The sequence below is a fragment of the Bos grunniens genome, chromosome 29 (assembly GCF_055505025.1).
Source record: "Bos grunniens cultivar Pamir isolate PY7600 chromosome 29, Bosgru_T2T1.0, whole genome shotgun sequence".
NCBI classification, from domain to species: Eukaryota; Metazoa; Chordata; class Mammalia; order Artiodactyla; family Bovidae; genus Bos; species Bos grunniens.
This window is the reverse complement of record NC_141193.1, coordinates 11,124,890-11,137,316: the sequence shown is the minus strand read 5'-3', so window position 1 is coordinate 11,137,316 and position 12,427 is coordinate 11,124,890. Positions and strand designations below refer to the sequence as shown.

Below are 12,427 nucleotides of genomic sequence, written 5' to 3'. Positions count from 1 at the left end.
GCAGGTGAGGGTGGGGGGGCAGGAGGGGTTGCTCGTCTCCATGGTCGGCCTGCCCATGGGGTGCACGGGTGGGGAGGTGGGGGGAGGGCCAGGAGGGGGAAGGAGGGCGTGCGAGGGTACTGGGTACATATGATCAAACCAGGTAAAGTCACTCACTTGAGGGACAGTCGTGGGTCGCCATAAGGGGCGTAGGGTGAAATGTTTAGAATAAACTCCTTGGGAGGGTAGGAGCTCCATTTCTGCTGCACTGTGCTCTCATTGTTATTCCAAAAGTCTCTGTCTAGATCACTGGAGGGGCAGAGAGAGAGGGGAGAAAACAGGGAGATACAAGAAGAAACAAGAACCGCCCAAGTCCCGTGTGGGCAGAGGGGCCGGGCCCCCAGGGGGCCACTGAGGGTGGGGTGGGCCGGGGGTCGGTGCCTGCGGGAGGAAGAGAGGCGGGTGGCCCACGCACGCACACACACACACACACCGCGCGTGCACAGACACACACACACATACACACACACACACACACGCTCCAGGGCGGGAGAGGTCGGTGAAAGGAGGCGAGCTGCAGGCGGGCAGACTGGAGCCTTGCACCCCGGAAGCTGGTGGGAGAGAGAAAGATGGTGAGAGAGGAGGTGGCGGGGGAGGAGAGGCCGGGACTCAGCCTAGGGTGGGATGGTGATGGTATGCGGACGGGGAGGAGGACAGGCCGTGCTGGTTTCTGGCTGGAAATGACTGGAAGGTAGATCAGACCCTGCTGCCTACCCGCTACGTGCCCCCTTTCCTGGCCTCAGTCTCCTTGCCTGTCAAACTGGAAGGTTGGCTGCAAACACTGAGCCATAAGACTCAAAATTCCCCACCCTTCCATCTACTTAAGGTAGTCACTCTGGTGACAGGCCCCGCTCCTGGCTGGTCTCTCGCCCTCCCACTGGCCCCAGGTCCCCCTGGCCTCCTCTGCTCTCTCCCTGCCTCAGGAAAGGCTGGGATACAGCCTTCACAGGAGACTATCCCAATGTCAGCTGAACTGAAGGCACCCTCTGCTCACTACAAAAGTGGTAGTTGGGTCAGCCCAGAAAAGGGTGTGAGCAGGGTCAGCAGAGGCCCTTCAGGTGGAGGTCTGAGGCCTGCATGGAGGGAGACTACCCCTCTCTGGGCAAGGGGAGTGACGGGGCAGACCCAGCCTCGGCTCTTGACGTGTACTTGGCCTATCCCTGTCCCTTTCCAAAGTGGAGCTGCTGGGTCTGGAGGGGACCGTGTGCCTGCCTCCCCACCCCTCCTGCCCCGTGACATGTCCTACGGAAGAAGCAGGTGTGCTAGAAGCGCAGAGAAGGTGGGGATCTCCCTTAGGGGTGGGCAGCAGAAGCCTCGGCAGGAGGCGTGGCCTGGAAAACCCAGGAGTCAAAGACCAGGGGTTCCACCAGCTCTTTGGGTTCCTGGGAACCTCCCCAAGAGCAGAACTGGAGCACAGTGAGAGGAGGGCAACCCCCAGGCCAAAGGAACATTCCAGAAAGGAGTCATGTCTGAGCCCTCAGGAAGGCATCAACAGCAAGGGGCTTGGGGGGCATGTCAGGGGTGGGCATGGCATGTGCTTAGGCCATGCCACTGCTCAAGGCCAAGGTGAGGGCCCTGCTGGGGGTGGGGGACACCGTCAGGAGGCACAGCCCCTGAGGACAGAGGAAACATGTTCTCGGGGGACCTGCTTCTCCCTCCAGCCAGCCCCAGCATTTGACCTCAACCTTGGTTCTCAGCCTCAGACTGGGGAACAAAGGAGAAAAAGAGGAAGTGGAGCTGAGATGTCTCCCCAGGCTAGGAGGAGACAGCGCCCCGGGCCTGAGGGTGGGCAGGGGCCCCTTGGGCCTCCCTGGTGCGGACAGTCTCTGCCAGAGTGTGCCTTGGAAATGTCTCACAGGGGATTCTGTACTCAGGGTCCAAGGCCCAAGCCCTGAGCCAGCTCAGGGTACAGCAGGAGCCGGGAGTGGGAGAAGCAAGGGAGGCCACTGGAAGGCAACCCGAGTGGTGGTGGGGGGCTCCCCGGGGAGGTTCCCTCCCCAGAAGACCCTATTCCCTACTCTGCCGGAGACACGCTCTGGTCCCCTGCCCTAGCGTAACAGAGCAATGGAGCAGCTGGAAGGCTTTTTTCCTCTGTCCCCTCCAGATCTCCAAAATTGAGGCCCATCCCACCCAGGGTCATCACTGCCAGGCTGGCCTCCTCCGCTGTGTTCCAAGGAGCCCACGGTCCCTAGGGTTGCGTGTGGTAGTACCAGAAAAGAGGCTCTTTCATTAAAGAAGTTTACAAAACACTGATTTCTTTACTGCAGGGGCTTCTCAGAGCCTTTAACGTACCCATGCATATCAGTGTTTCCCAAACTTAGTTGGTCACGGACCCCTGGATCCATGGGATCACTATCAATCTTTTACAGGGGCACGAGTGCTCTGAGGAACACAGTTTGAGAAACACTATTAACAGTTTGAAAAACAGCTATTAAAGGATGCAGCTTCTCAGAATCCTTGATAACATGATCCTTTGGGAGGAGGTCCCAAGCCCATGGGGCAATTGTGCAGCAGGTAAACCCTGCTTCCTGCTGCCCCACTGGCTGTGTGTGTGTGTGTGTGTGTGTGTTAGTTGCTCAGTCCTGTCCGACTCTTTGTGACCCCATGTAGCCTGCCAGATTCCTCTGTCCACGGAAATCTCCAGGCAAGAACACTGGAATGGGTTGCTACTCCCTGCTCCAGGGGATCTTCCCAACCCAGGGATCGAACCCAGATCTCCCACATTGCAGGCAGATTCTTTACCGTCGGAGCCACCAGGGAAGCCCGCTGGCTTGGGCCCAGGCAAAAGCCAAAGGCTAGGGACCTGGGGGCATGCAGCCATGAAAGGTGGCTTCCTTCGCCTGGGGTTGAGGGTCTGATACCTGTGGACTCTGTCCCAGCAGACAGAGCCTGCTGCCCACTCTCCCTGCTATTGGAATCCCATCTCCTCTCACAGCCCTTTCTAGGACTGTCTGGGACACACACACCCTTATCCAGGAAGGTGATGGTCACCTGGCAGAGACAGGCCCCCTGGCCCAGACCGTGGCTACAGAGGCTACTGGAGTCGGGCCCAGAGGCTGCGCAGGAGCTGGGTTGGCCCCTGCTCCCCCACGTGGTCCCTCCCCTCCTTCTGAAAGCCTGGGGCCTGGGCTCTTGCAACAGCCCCTGAGACCTGCCAGCTCTCAGCTTTGAAGACTGGAGAATGTGCAACCAAACCCAGCTTCAAAGGCTCCCGGCAGCCTCCTCCCGAGCCTCCTCCCCACCCCCAACCTCGGCCTGGCCCACCCCTCCACTTACCCGCTCCCCCACAGACACACACCCACAGCTTCTGTGAAGGCCCCAAACAGGGTCAGAGCAAGAGATGAAAAAAGAGGGGGGCGGCCCGAGGAAGGGCAGGGAAGGAGCCCTCAGGAGCAGGGCAGAGGGGGAGCGAAGGAGGGTAGGAGGAAGAGAGGAAGACGGACCAGCGGAAGGGCAGGAGGGGAGGCGTGGGCAGGAGCAGTGGGGCCTGGAGTCGGGCGTGGGGGGCTGGGGAAGGCCCCGCTTCCAGGCAGAGCCCTTGGCTGGCAGGCTCGGCCCTGGTAGGCTAAGATGGAAGGGTGCCCAGCCGCCTCTTAGCAAAGGCCGGGGCTAGGCAGAGAGGAAGGGGACGATCCATTGGGCCACAGGGCAGAAAGCCCTCTAGGAAGAGGCCTCTCCCCTCACCCAGTTCCTAGAGTCCCCAGTGGCGGGGTTGGGAGCTTATCCCAGTGTCTCCCAGTGACTCTCAAGAGTGGTCTGCAGGGCAAGGCAGACCTGCCCACTTGAAGAGGGATCACAGAGCCAAATGGGGAAACCGGTGGAGTCAGGGCAGCAAGACTTGCAGTGGGGACCAGGTGTGACCAGGGAGACCTCCCCCAACGCTCTGCTTCCAAGAGCCACCCAGCACTGGGTTCTGTCGGGGTGCCCAGGGTTCTTGTCTGTTCTCCTTCCAGGTGACCCTCAGAACATGGGTGGGGTCTGAGCCCCCTCCACCGCACCCCCAGAAAGGGGCTCCCCAGCTGGGGGAGGAGCTTGGAGGTGCAGGGGAGCCAGGCAGGGCTGGCGGACCACGTGTGTGATGTGCAGGTTGATGGAGCACCCAGGACCCGGGTTGAGGGAGGAGGCAGACCATGGGGGGAATGAAGGCAGTCAGAGATAGGGCTGGGGGCCCTGGAGCCTTGAGAGGGTTCTGGGAGGCACGGGCAGAGTAGGTGGGGCCCTGGAGTCACTCTGAGGTGCTGGGAGGGCGTATATGGGCATGCGGGTGGAGAGAGCACAGCACCCAGGTGTAAAGGAGAAACTATGACCACACCCGGGGGCTCCTCCCACCTGGACTGCCTGCGTGCCCCTCCCCAGACTCGAAGCCTGGCACCTACTTGATGGCCTTCTTCTCACTGCGCCCACGCCCTGAGTCTGGCGTGCCCACCGTCTCCAAGGAGTTCTTGTAGCGTTTGCCCTGTGGAGACAGCACCGGGGTCAGTCCTGGGAGACAGGGCCTGGACTCTCCCTGCCTCCCCAGAGCAAGGTCCCAGCGGGGAGGGGAGTGGATGGGAGCCCAGCCTCAGCGGCAAGGGCCAGGGCCAATGCCTGAGGGTGCCACCAGCCAGGAGTGCCGGCCCCCACCCATCCCTGCTCCCCGGTTGGCAGTTCCTAGGCTCCATGCCCTGCCCCGTTGACCTGCACCACATCCCTGACCCCTGGGGACAAGGCCCCTCCCGCCTGCCTGTCTCCTGGGGCTCTGGCTCGGCTCCCAGAAACATATCTCCCTCTGCCATGGACAGACGGCTCTCAGGCGCCTGGCCACGTCACACGGGCCACGTCACTGCCCCCAGATGGTGGGGGTGGCATCCTGCAGGGCAAGGTTGGCAGTGGCCAGTGACGTGAGCAGCGGGGGCGGGGAGAAGGCCTGTGCCTAGTCCTGCCGGGGCCATGTCCCTTACTGTCTGGGGGCTCCTTGAGGCACTTCTGCTCTGGGCCTGTGAGGCAGGGCAGGGCTTGAGAACCCACCACTATAGGAAGGAAGCAGGGCTGCCCATGAACTCTGGGGCTGGGGGCAGCCAGGCTCAGCCCCCTAGAGGTCCTCAACTAGCATGCGTGGAGGGACAGGCCGGGCAGAATGATGGGCATGGGGTAGGCACGCCAGGTCCCCTGGCTGGAGCAAGGGCCACGGCTACAGCGGTGACTGGGCCTGCTGCTGGGAAGGTGAGCACCATTCACCTTCTCGGTTTGGGTTTCTAAATTTAGCTCCTGCAGAGCCTGGCACCATTAACATTCCTGGCGGCCACCGAGCGTCCTCACGCGCACCCAGGGGCCATGGGCCTGGGCGGGGAAGGGGGAGTGCAGGGGCTGGGGCTGTCACCCACTGGGCACTGGCCTGCCCCTGCCCAGCAGAGTAGGGACGGGGACACACACACACATACACATGCACACACGCACGTGCACACACACACACACACACACAAACAGGCATACATTTCCCCAACATCCCGTCATGTGTGCCAAGACCATAGCCACAACAGTCAATTATTCCATTCTCCCTAAAGCAAAATAAAAGCCGCACAGCCGTGTTCCCCGACGCTCCTGCCAGCTGCAGCCCCTTCCTGGGACTGGAGCTGCCTGTTTAGGGACAACAACAGTGGAGCTTGCAGGAAGAGGAGTGGGGAGTGGGGGGAAGGCCCTCATGCCACCCCCCAGCACCCCTGTGCCTCGGAGGCACCAGAGTCCTGTCCCAGCAGTGCCCCACACTCCCCCTGTCACCCCGCTCACGTCCCTTGCCCTCTCTAGCCTCCCTCCTTTCTGAAATGGTGTGGCATCCCTGGATGAGCCCTCGTCCCTCACCCTTCAAGGTTCTTATCACGGCTTTAATATTTCTCTTTCCCTACTTCAGCTCCCACCCCTGGGAATGTAGCCCCCAATGGCAGGGACTGTATGGGCTCTGGTATTTGGTGTGGTGCCCCACCCACTCTGGCATCCCTGCCTCAGGCTGATGTTCTGAGCCAGAACCCAAAGAGTGGAAAAAAAAAAAAAAAAAAAAAAACACCACCAGAGCTGCTGGATGCCTTGGGTCCACAAAAGCTGCCCTCTCTCAGCTTAGCTCTGGTCCTTCCCATCATCACCCAGAAGTTCAAGCCCCAAACAATTCCTAGTTCCACCTGGGAAGGTGGGGAGCCTGGAGCACCTCTGTGGTGGCCCAGGGCCCTTCATGGGCAGGACCCTCAGTCTGGAGCCCTGGCCCCGTGGTTTTCCAGCTGTTCAGGCAGCCTGGGGCAGGGAGCATCTGCTGGCAGTCCCTACCTTACCCCTCATCCCTTCTCCTTTTTCTTCTTGGTCTTCAGGGAACGTGCTCTGGCCAGCACCCTCTTCCAAGACTGGTCCGTGGCCCCTGCCCCAAGCCCAGGCACTTGGCTCACCCAGAGTGTTCTGGAAGCTTCTGCCTGCCCCTCTTCTTGCCACAGCTCAGGGAAGCTTCCCCTTCAGCTGCAACGATCCTTTTGCAGAGGAGCTGGGGCATATGGGGGATAGGAACCAAGGCAGGACTTGCTTTAGGGGTCAGGGGGAAGTAAATGGGGCAAAGAGAGGAACCCCAGCTGGGGTCCTGGAGACACTGCTGCTGACAAGTGCTCAGTTGTGGCCCATTCTTGCGATCCCATGGACTCCTGCTCGCCAGGCTCCTCTATCCATGGGATTTCCCAGGCAAGAATACTAGAGTGGGTTGCCATTTCCTTCTCCAGGGCATCTTCCCGACCCAGGGATCAAACCTGGGTCTCTTGGTGTCTGCTGCATTGGCAGGTGGATTCTTTACCACTAACGCCATTTAAGAAGCCTCCCCACTGGAGAATTAGGTGGCTCTAAAGGAGCCTGATCCCCCCAGCCTGCTTAGCAGGGAGGGGGTTGGCCAGGCTGATCCGGAAAAAGCCAGCTGGAGATTAAGGAAGTTATTAATGTTTGGAAATGGGATCTGGGCTGTCAAGTATCACGTCACTGCTGCTGAGGGGACAGGCAGGCAAGGAGAGCCCAGCAACTGTTGGGGGGTGCATTTGAAAGCCCCTTCCGGAGACAATCTGGACAAAAAGCTCCCTGGCTTCTGAGACCCAGGTGGAGGGGCAGCGGGGAAGGGGTGGCAGGACTGGGGGGTCCTGGCCAAAGTAATGTTCTAGCAGCAGCTCAGAGGATTAAGTCAAAGAGGGACACGTGCCGGTCTGGTCTGGACCCCGGAGGAAGCTCCTGGCTGGAGGCTGGGAGGAGGGGCTGGGCCAGGAAAGGTTCTGCAGCTCTCAGCTTCCCAAGGCACTTCCTGCAGTGACAGCCCCCCACCTGCTACAAAAGCTGTCATCTCTGAACTCCTGTCCCCAGGTGAGTGGTGAGGCCCTCAACAAACACAGAGATACGCATGCACACACAGACACACGCATGCATGCACACACACATACACACACACTGCAGCACTTACATGGGGATGTGATGAGATGATCCACATCCCACCGTGCAGGGCAGAACACACACACACACACACGCACACAACACTAATGTCCTCAAAACTGACACCCCCAGTACAAAACAGCCCCCACTCAAGGTCAGCAGCAGTGCCTGTTCGTACGACAGTCCCCTGCCTTCACATACAGACAGATGGGCAGCCTAAGGGCCCTGCAACAAGACGCACAGGGCTGCAGTGCAGGCTCAGCCCCTCCCAGGCCTCCGAGGACACTGGCACACACAGGCACGTGGCCAAGCCCCCTCCTCCACCTCCCCTGAAATTCTGAGACAGACACAGAGACAGGAAATCCAGGAACAATGCAGGGCAGCCAGCCTGGCACCTGCACACAAGGAGTGGGCCCAAGTCACACACACATACTCGCACGCTCTCGCGCGTGGGGCCGGGTTGGCCTTTTCCGTGGATCCTCCCCAGGGAACAGGCTGCCTGAAACTGCACATCCTGGGATGAAGAACACCCCCAACCCCCAGGCTTGCCTTTCAGTGGAAATTCACACCGGGCGCTCTATGTTTGCTGGGGCTTGGTCCCATATGTCTGTGTGCACACCCAGAGCCACACACCTAGGCACACACTGGTGGACAGACAGGGGTCTCACGGGCATTCGCATGCTCGTGACTACGCGCACACATGCCGCACTTCCCGCAGAAAGGACTGCAGGCACACAGTCCTGAAGGGAGCATGGTGGCCTCTTGGGTCTGGCCCCAGGGGTATCTGCCCCTTCTCCTCATTAGGACTGAGGCATGGAGCTCCCACCTACACGGTACCCATGGCCACAGCCCTCCCCTCCCCTCGCCCCTCTGTGATTGGGCAGGGAGAAAAATGTGGCACCCTGACCTCACTCCCACCATCCTCGATCTGGGGCATGGAAGGTGTCTGCTAGTGACCCTTCTTCACCGAAGCCTCAGAAACGCCCCACACCTGGGACACCTCTGGGCCCACCTCCGGGGGTGCCCCCTGCAATCCTCAAAGACCCCGCAGCACTTCCAAACTGGGGCAGCAGAAGGGGGAATGGGGCGGCGGCCTCAAGGGCAGCCACCCTTGGGGAGCTGCGGGGGTACAGGAGGGTGATTCAAGCCGACTCCCCATCCCGGCGCCCTCCGGTGATGAATGTCCCTCCTGACGGTCTCGTTACTTATTGATGGCCTAATCCTGCTCGTTAATTTCCCAGCCCTCGTTAAAAATGAAAAGAAGCCGTTTGTGCCTGTACAAACCCCCGAGAACCAGGATGAATGGGAGGGTGCAGGGGGAGGGGGCGGGGCGGGCGGAGCCTCCTCATTGGACAGGAGGCCTGGCTCGGCCACGCCCAGCCCTGGGTGGTGGCGGGAACGCGCGGGCGGAGGGGAGGGGGCGCGCGGCGCTGGGTGGGAGGGGGGTCTCCATTCTCAGTCTGCGCGTGTGTGCCTGCAGTCCTTTCTGCGGGAAGTGGGGCGTGTGTGCGCGTAGTCACGAGCGTGCGAATGCCCCCACCAGTGTGTGCCTAGGTGTGTGGCTCTGGGTGTGCACACAGACGTATGGGACCAAGCCCCAGCAAACACAGAGCGCCCGGTGTGAATTTCCACGTGTGCCTGGCTCTGTGGGCAGGTGGGTCGTGGGCGCGCGCCCTTGAGAGCGTTCACGAGCCTGTCGTCGAGGAGGGCGGGGTGCAGGGCCAGGCCGCGTCCCCCCGGGAGCCCTTAAGAGCCTCACCAGTTTGCGCTGACACCAGTGGCAGAGGCCGCAGAGGACGACAGTGACGCTAAGGCTGACGGTGATGATGGCAGAGACCAGCAGGACATCGCGGGTGGGCGCCCCTGGAGAGGACATGCACAGGTCAGACCCTCACTGGTCAAGGCCAGCCATTCTCCCGCAGCCCAGAGCCCCCGCCAGAACAACCGCCCAACCCACACTGGGAGCTGTGCGCCCCACGTTCTACACTCAGCTCTGCCTTTTGGGCTCACCTTGGGCGGTCTCTTCCTCCCTCTGCACCTCCCTTTCCTTATCTGTAAAATGGGAGCCTCTGGTAGGTCTCTCCCAGTCCCTCACTGCATGGACTGCATGGTCCCCCAAACTTCACGCCCCCTAAGGAAGAGGTCAAGTGTGCCCCTGGCCTACCCAGACCTCACTGGGCTTTCTGTGCTGTGCTGTGCTTAGTTGCTCTGTCGTGTCTGACTCCTTGTGACTCCATAGACTGTAGCCTGCCAGGCTTCTCTGTCCATAGGATTCTCCAGGCAAGAATACTGGAGTGGATTGCCATGCCCTCCTCCCGGGGATCTTCCCAACCCAGGGATGGAACCCAGGTCTCTTGCATTGCAGGTGGATTCTTTACTGTCTGAGCCACCAGGGAAGCCCCCAATGGGCTTTCAAGTACCTCTTAAAGAGCTTCTGCCAAGAATGCTTCCACCCCCACAATCCATACACATACTCTGAGCCACAACTCCAGCCTCATTTGCCAAAAGGGTTAGTTCCCACAGCCCCTCTGAGGCCATGTGCCCTATGGGCCCTCACAGACCCTCCCCAAGTGCTGGCCACATGTGTAATCAAAGAGGGAATCTGGAACCCCCTGAGCAGTCCTCATCCCCTTTAGCTCAGCTTTTCTTGGGCTGGAAGTCCACCCAACTGACCTCTGCACGCCCTGTCCTCCCCTGCCCTAGTCCCTGAGCTCGCCTCCCGTCCTTCCCCGCACCCCCCTCCCCTCCAGCTCAGCCTCACCTTGGTTGCTCACAGTGCCCCTGCGTGCTCCTGGCAGGGGTGGATGGGGAAGGGTGTGCCCCGCAGCTTCCGTCCTAACAGCCCAGGGGCCCTAAGCTTCCAGGGTGGGAACCTTGATGGACTTGCCCTGGGAGCCAAAGCCCAGGTTTCTGTGCAAATCCCACTGCTTGCTAGATATGCGGCTTTAGTCACCTAACTGCTGGGCTTTCTCCCCCTGTAAATGTGGATTAACCCTCCTCCCTCCCTCCTCACAGGTGGTTGTGAACACGAGCTCAAACCTAAATGTAAGGAAGGAGAAACTTGACCAGAGATTATTGTGTGGGGGAGTGAGTCGACAGAGACCGGCACAGATCACACGTGCTCTGTAAATATGTGCGTGCCCGGATGGATCTTCAAGTCAAGGAGACGCTGTTTATTTACAGAGGAGCCTGCGTGGGCTTTTTGGTTTCAGCGATGGTGGTAATTAAGAGTCGACGATATCTGTCTGCTCCCGGTTCCTGCGGTTTTAGCTTCTGGGCGCCCAGTCCCTGTTGCTTTGCTGTGGGGCCTCATGGAGGAGTGCCCAGCAGCCAGCCCCAGCGCTCAGGGCCCTCGGGCTGCCTCCCACCACGACTCCAGCGCTCTGGGCAGCCAGTCCCGTTGTCTGGTCTCCTCAGAATCCTGCTTGGGCTCTACCCCTCCCACCTCAAAGTCTGGAGTCTGCAAGCTGTGGGGAAAGGCCAGTCTTGTGGGGCCCTTCCGTGTCCACCTGGCAGGCCATCTACGCTTCCTCCTGTCCTGAGTCCCAGCCTCAGCCCCTAGAAAGCCACTGCACCCAGCTCACTGTCAACCTCAGAGTCCATAGCACCCAGGGGCTCTGGCCTGGACAGCCTGCAGACACCTGGGAAGTGGTCCTGCCCTTCCTTCCCTCCAGCAGAGGAGCACAGCTCTGCTGAGGCTGGAGCGGCCACTTGTGTCATGGTTCTCAGGCCAGATGGGAGGCTTCCATCTTGAACCTTCAGGCTCCAGGGGGTGCGGAGGGACAATAATACCATAGGCCCCCAGACTCAGGCCTGTGGTCAAGAGATGTGCAGACACAGCTTCTGGGAATGGGGCCAGCGCTCTTTCCAGCTGTCTCCATGGGAATTGCCCCTGCCCCCACGGAGAGAGCCTGGGGGTGGGGTGCTGTGTGGGCTGGGAGAGCAGACATTCCTTTGCTGAACTCACTTTTAAATAAATTCCCTTCTTGGGCTGAGCTTTCTTCAACCACTGTCTATTAAGAGCTGACCCTGAGGCCCAGGGGACAGGTCAGAATTCAGCTAATTGTTGTTAGGACGGCTCGTGTCCTAGAACCAGGGAATGGCAGATAGATACCCAGGCTGAAGCTCAAGACTCCAGGAGACCCAAGAACAGACTCAGGTGTGAGTACAGTCTTTGCCTCTTAATAGCTGTGTGGCCTTGAACAAGTGTCTTAACCGCTCAGTGTCTGCATTTTCTCCACAAAGTGAAGATAGGGGATATCCCTCATGGTCCAGTGGTTAAGACTCTGAGCTTCCACCACAGGGGCACAGATTTGATTCCTGGTTGGGGAACTAAGATCCTGCATGCCAAGCAACATGGTCAAAAGAATAAAATAAAATAATTAATCCCCCACCACCACATTAAAAAAAATAAAGTGAAGATAATAATGACACCCACTCATGGAGTTGTTGTGGAAAATCCCATGGACAGAGGAGACTGGTGAGCTGCCATCTATGGGGTCGTACAGAGTTGGACACGACTGAAGTGACTTAGCAGTAGCAGTAGCAGAAGATACAGATTGGGGCTCCCCTGGTGGCTCAACAGTAAATAATCCACCTGTGATGCAGGAGCTGCAGGTTGATCCCTGGGTCAGGAACATCCCCTGGAGAAGGGCATGGCAACCCACTCCAGTATTCTTGCCTGGAGAATCCGATGGACAGAGGTGGGGTATAGTCCATGGAGTTGCAAAGAGTTGAACACGGCTGAAGCGACTGAGCAGATATGGATTATTATTAGGGTTGGCAGTGTCAGTTCTCTCTCAGGTGTCCAGAGAGCTCCAGGAGTACAGACAGAGAAATGATTGCTGGACCAGGGAGCTATCTGGCAAGGCTTCCCCGAGGAGGCGGTATTTGGTGTGATCTGGGAGAGGGACAGGATGTGAAGGTAGCACAGTCTGGGCAGAGGGGACAGCAAGAGCGAAGGCATGAG

At 59.5% G+C, this 12,427-nt stretch overlaps 1 protein-coding gene and 1 long non-coding RNA gene across 10 annotated transcripts in view; one reads left to right on the top strand and one right to left on the bottom strand.

Moving 5' to 3' along the window:
• SYT7 (synaptotagmin 7) overlaps positions 1-12,427 on the bottom strand; it is a 63,567-nt gene that overhangs the window by 28,516 nt on the left and 22,624 nt on the right. For 5 of the 9 annotated variants that reach the window (XM_086383555.1, XM_086383557.1, XM_086383563.1 and 2 more), the window contains exons 2-4: positions 9,218-9,321; positions 4,416-4,495; positions 157-288 (exon numbers count right to left, since the gene is read on the bottom strand). In XM_086383555.1, the coding sequence (XP_086239681.1) occupies positions 157-288; positions 4,416-4,495; positions 9,218-9,321 (316 nt within the window). The remainder of the gene's footprint in view (positions 1-156; positions 289-4,415; positions 4,496-9,217; positions 9,322-12,427) is intronic. The other 4 variants (XM_086383556.1, XM_086383559.1, XM_086383562.1 and 1 more) reach the window with 1 other exon arrangement.
• On the top strand, positions 9,202-11,891 carry LOC147342069 (uncharacterized). The gene is made up of 2 exons (XR_015157517.1): positions 9,202-9,340; positions 10,474-11,891. It is a non-coding gene; the product is annotated as an uncharacterized LOC147342069 (long non-coding RNA).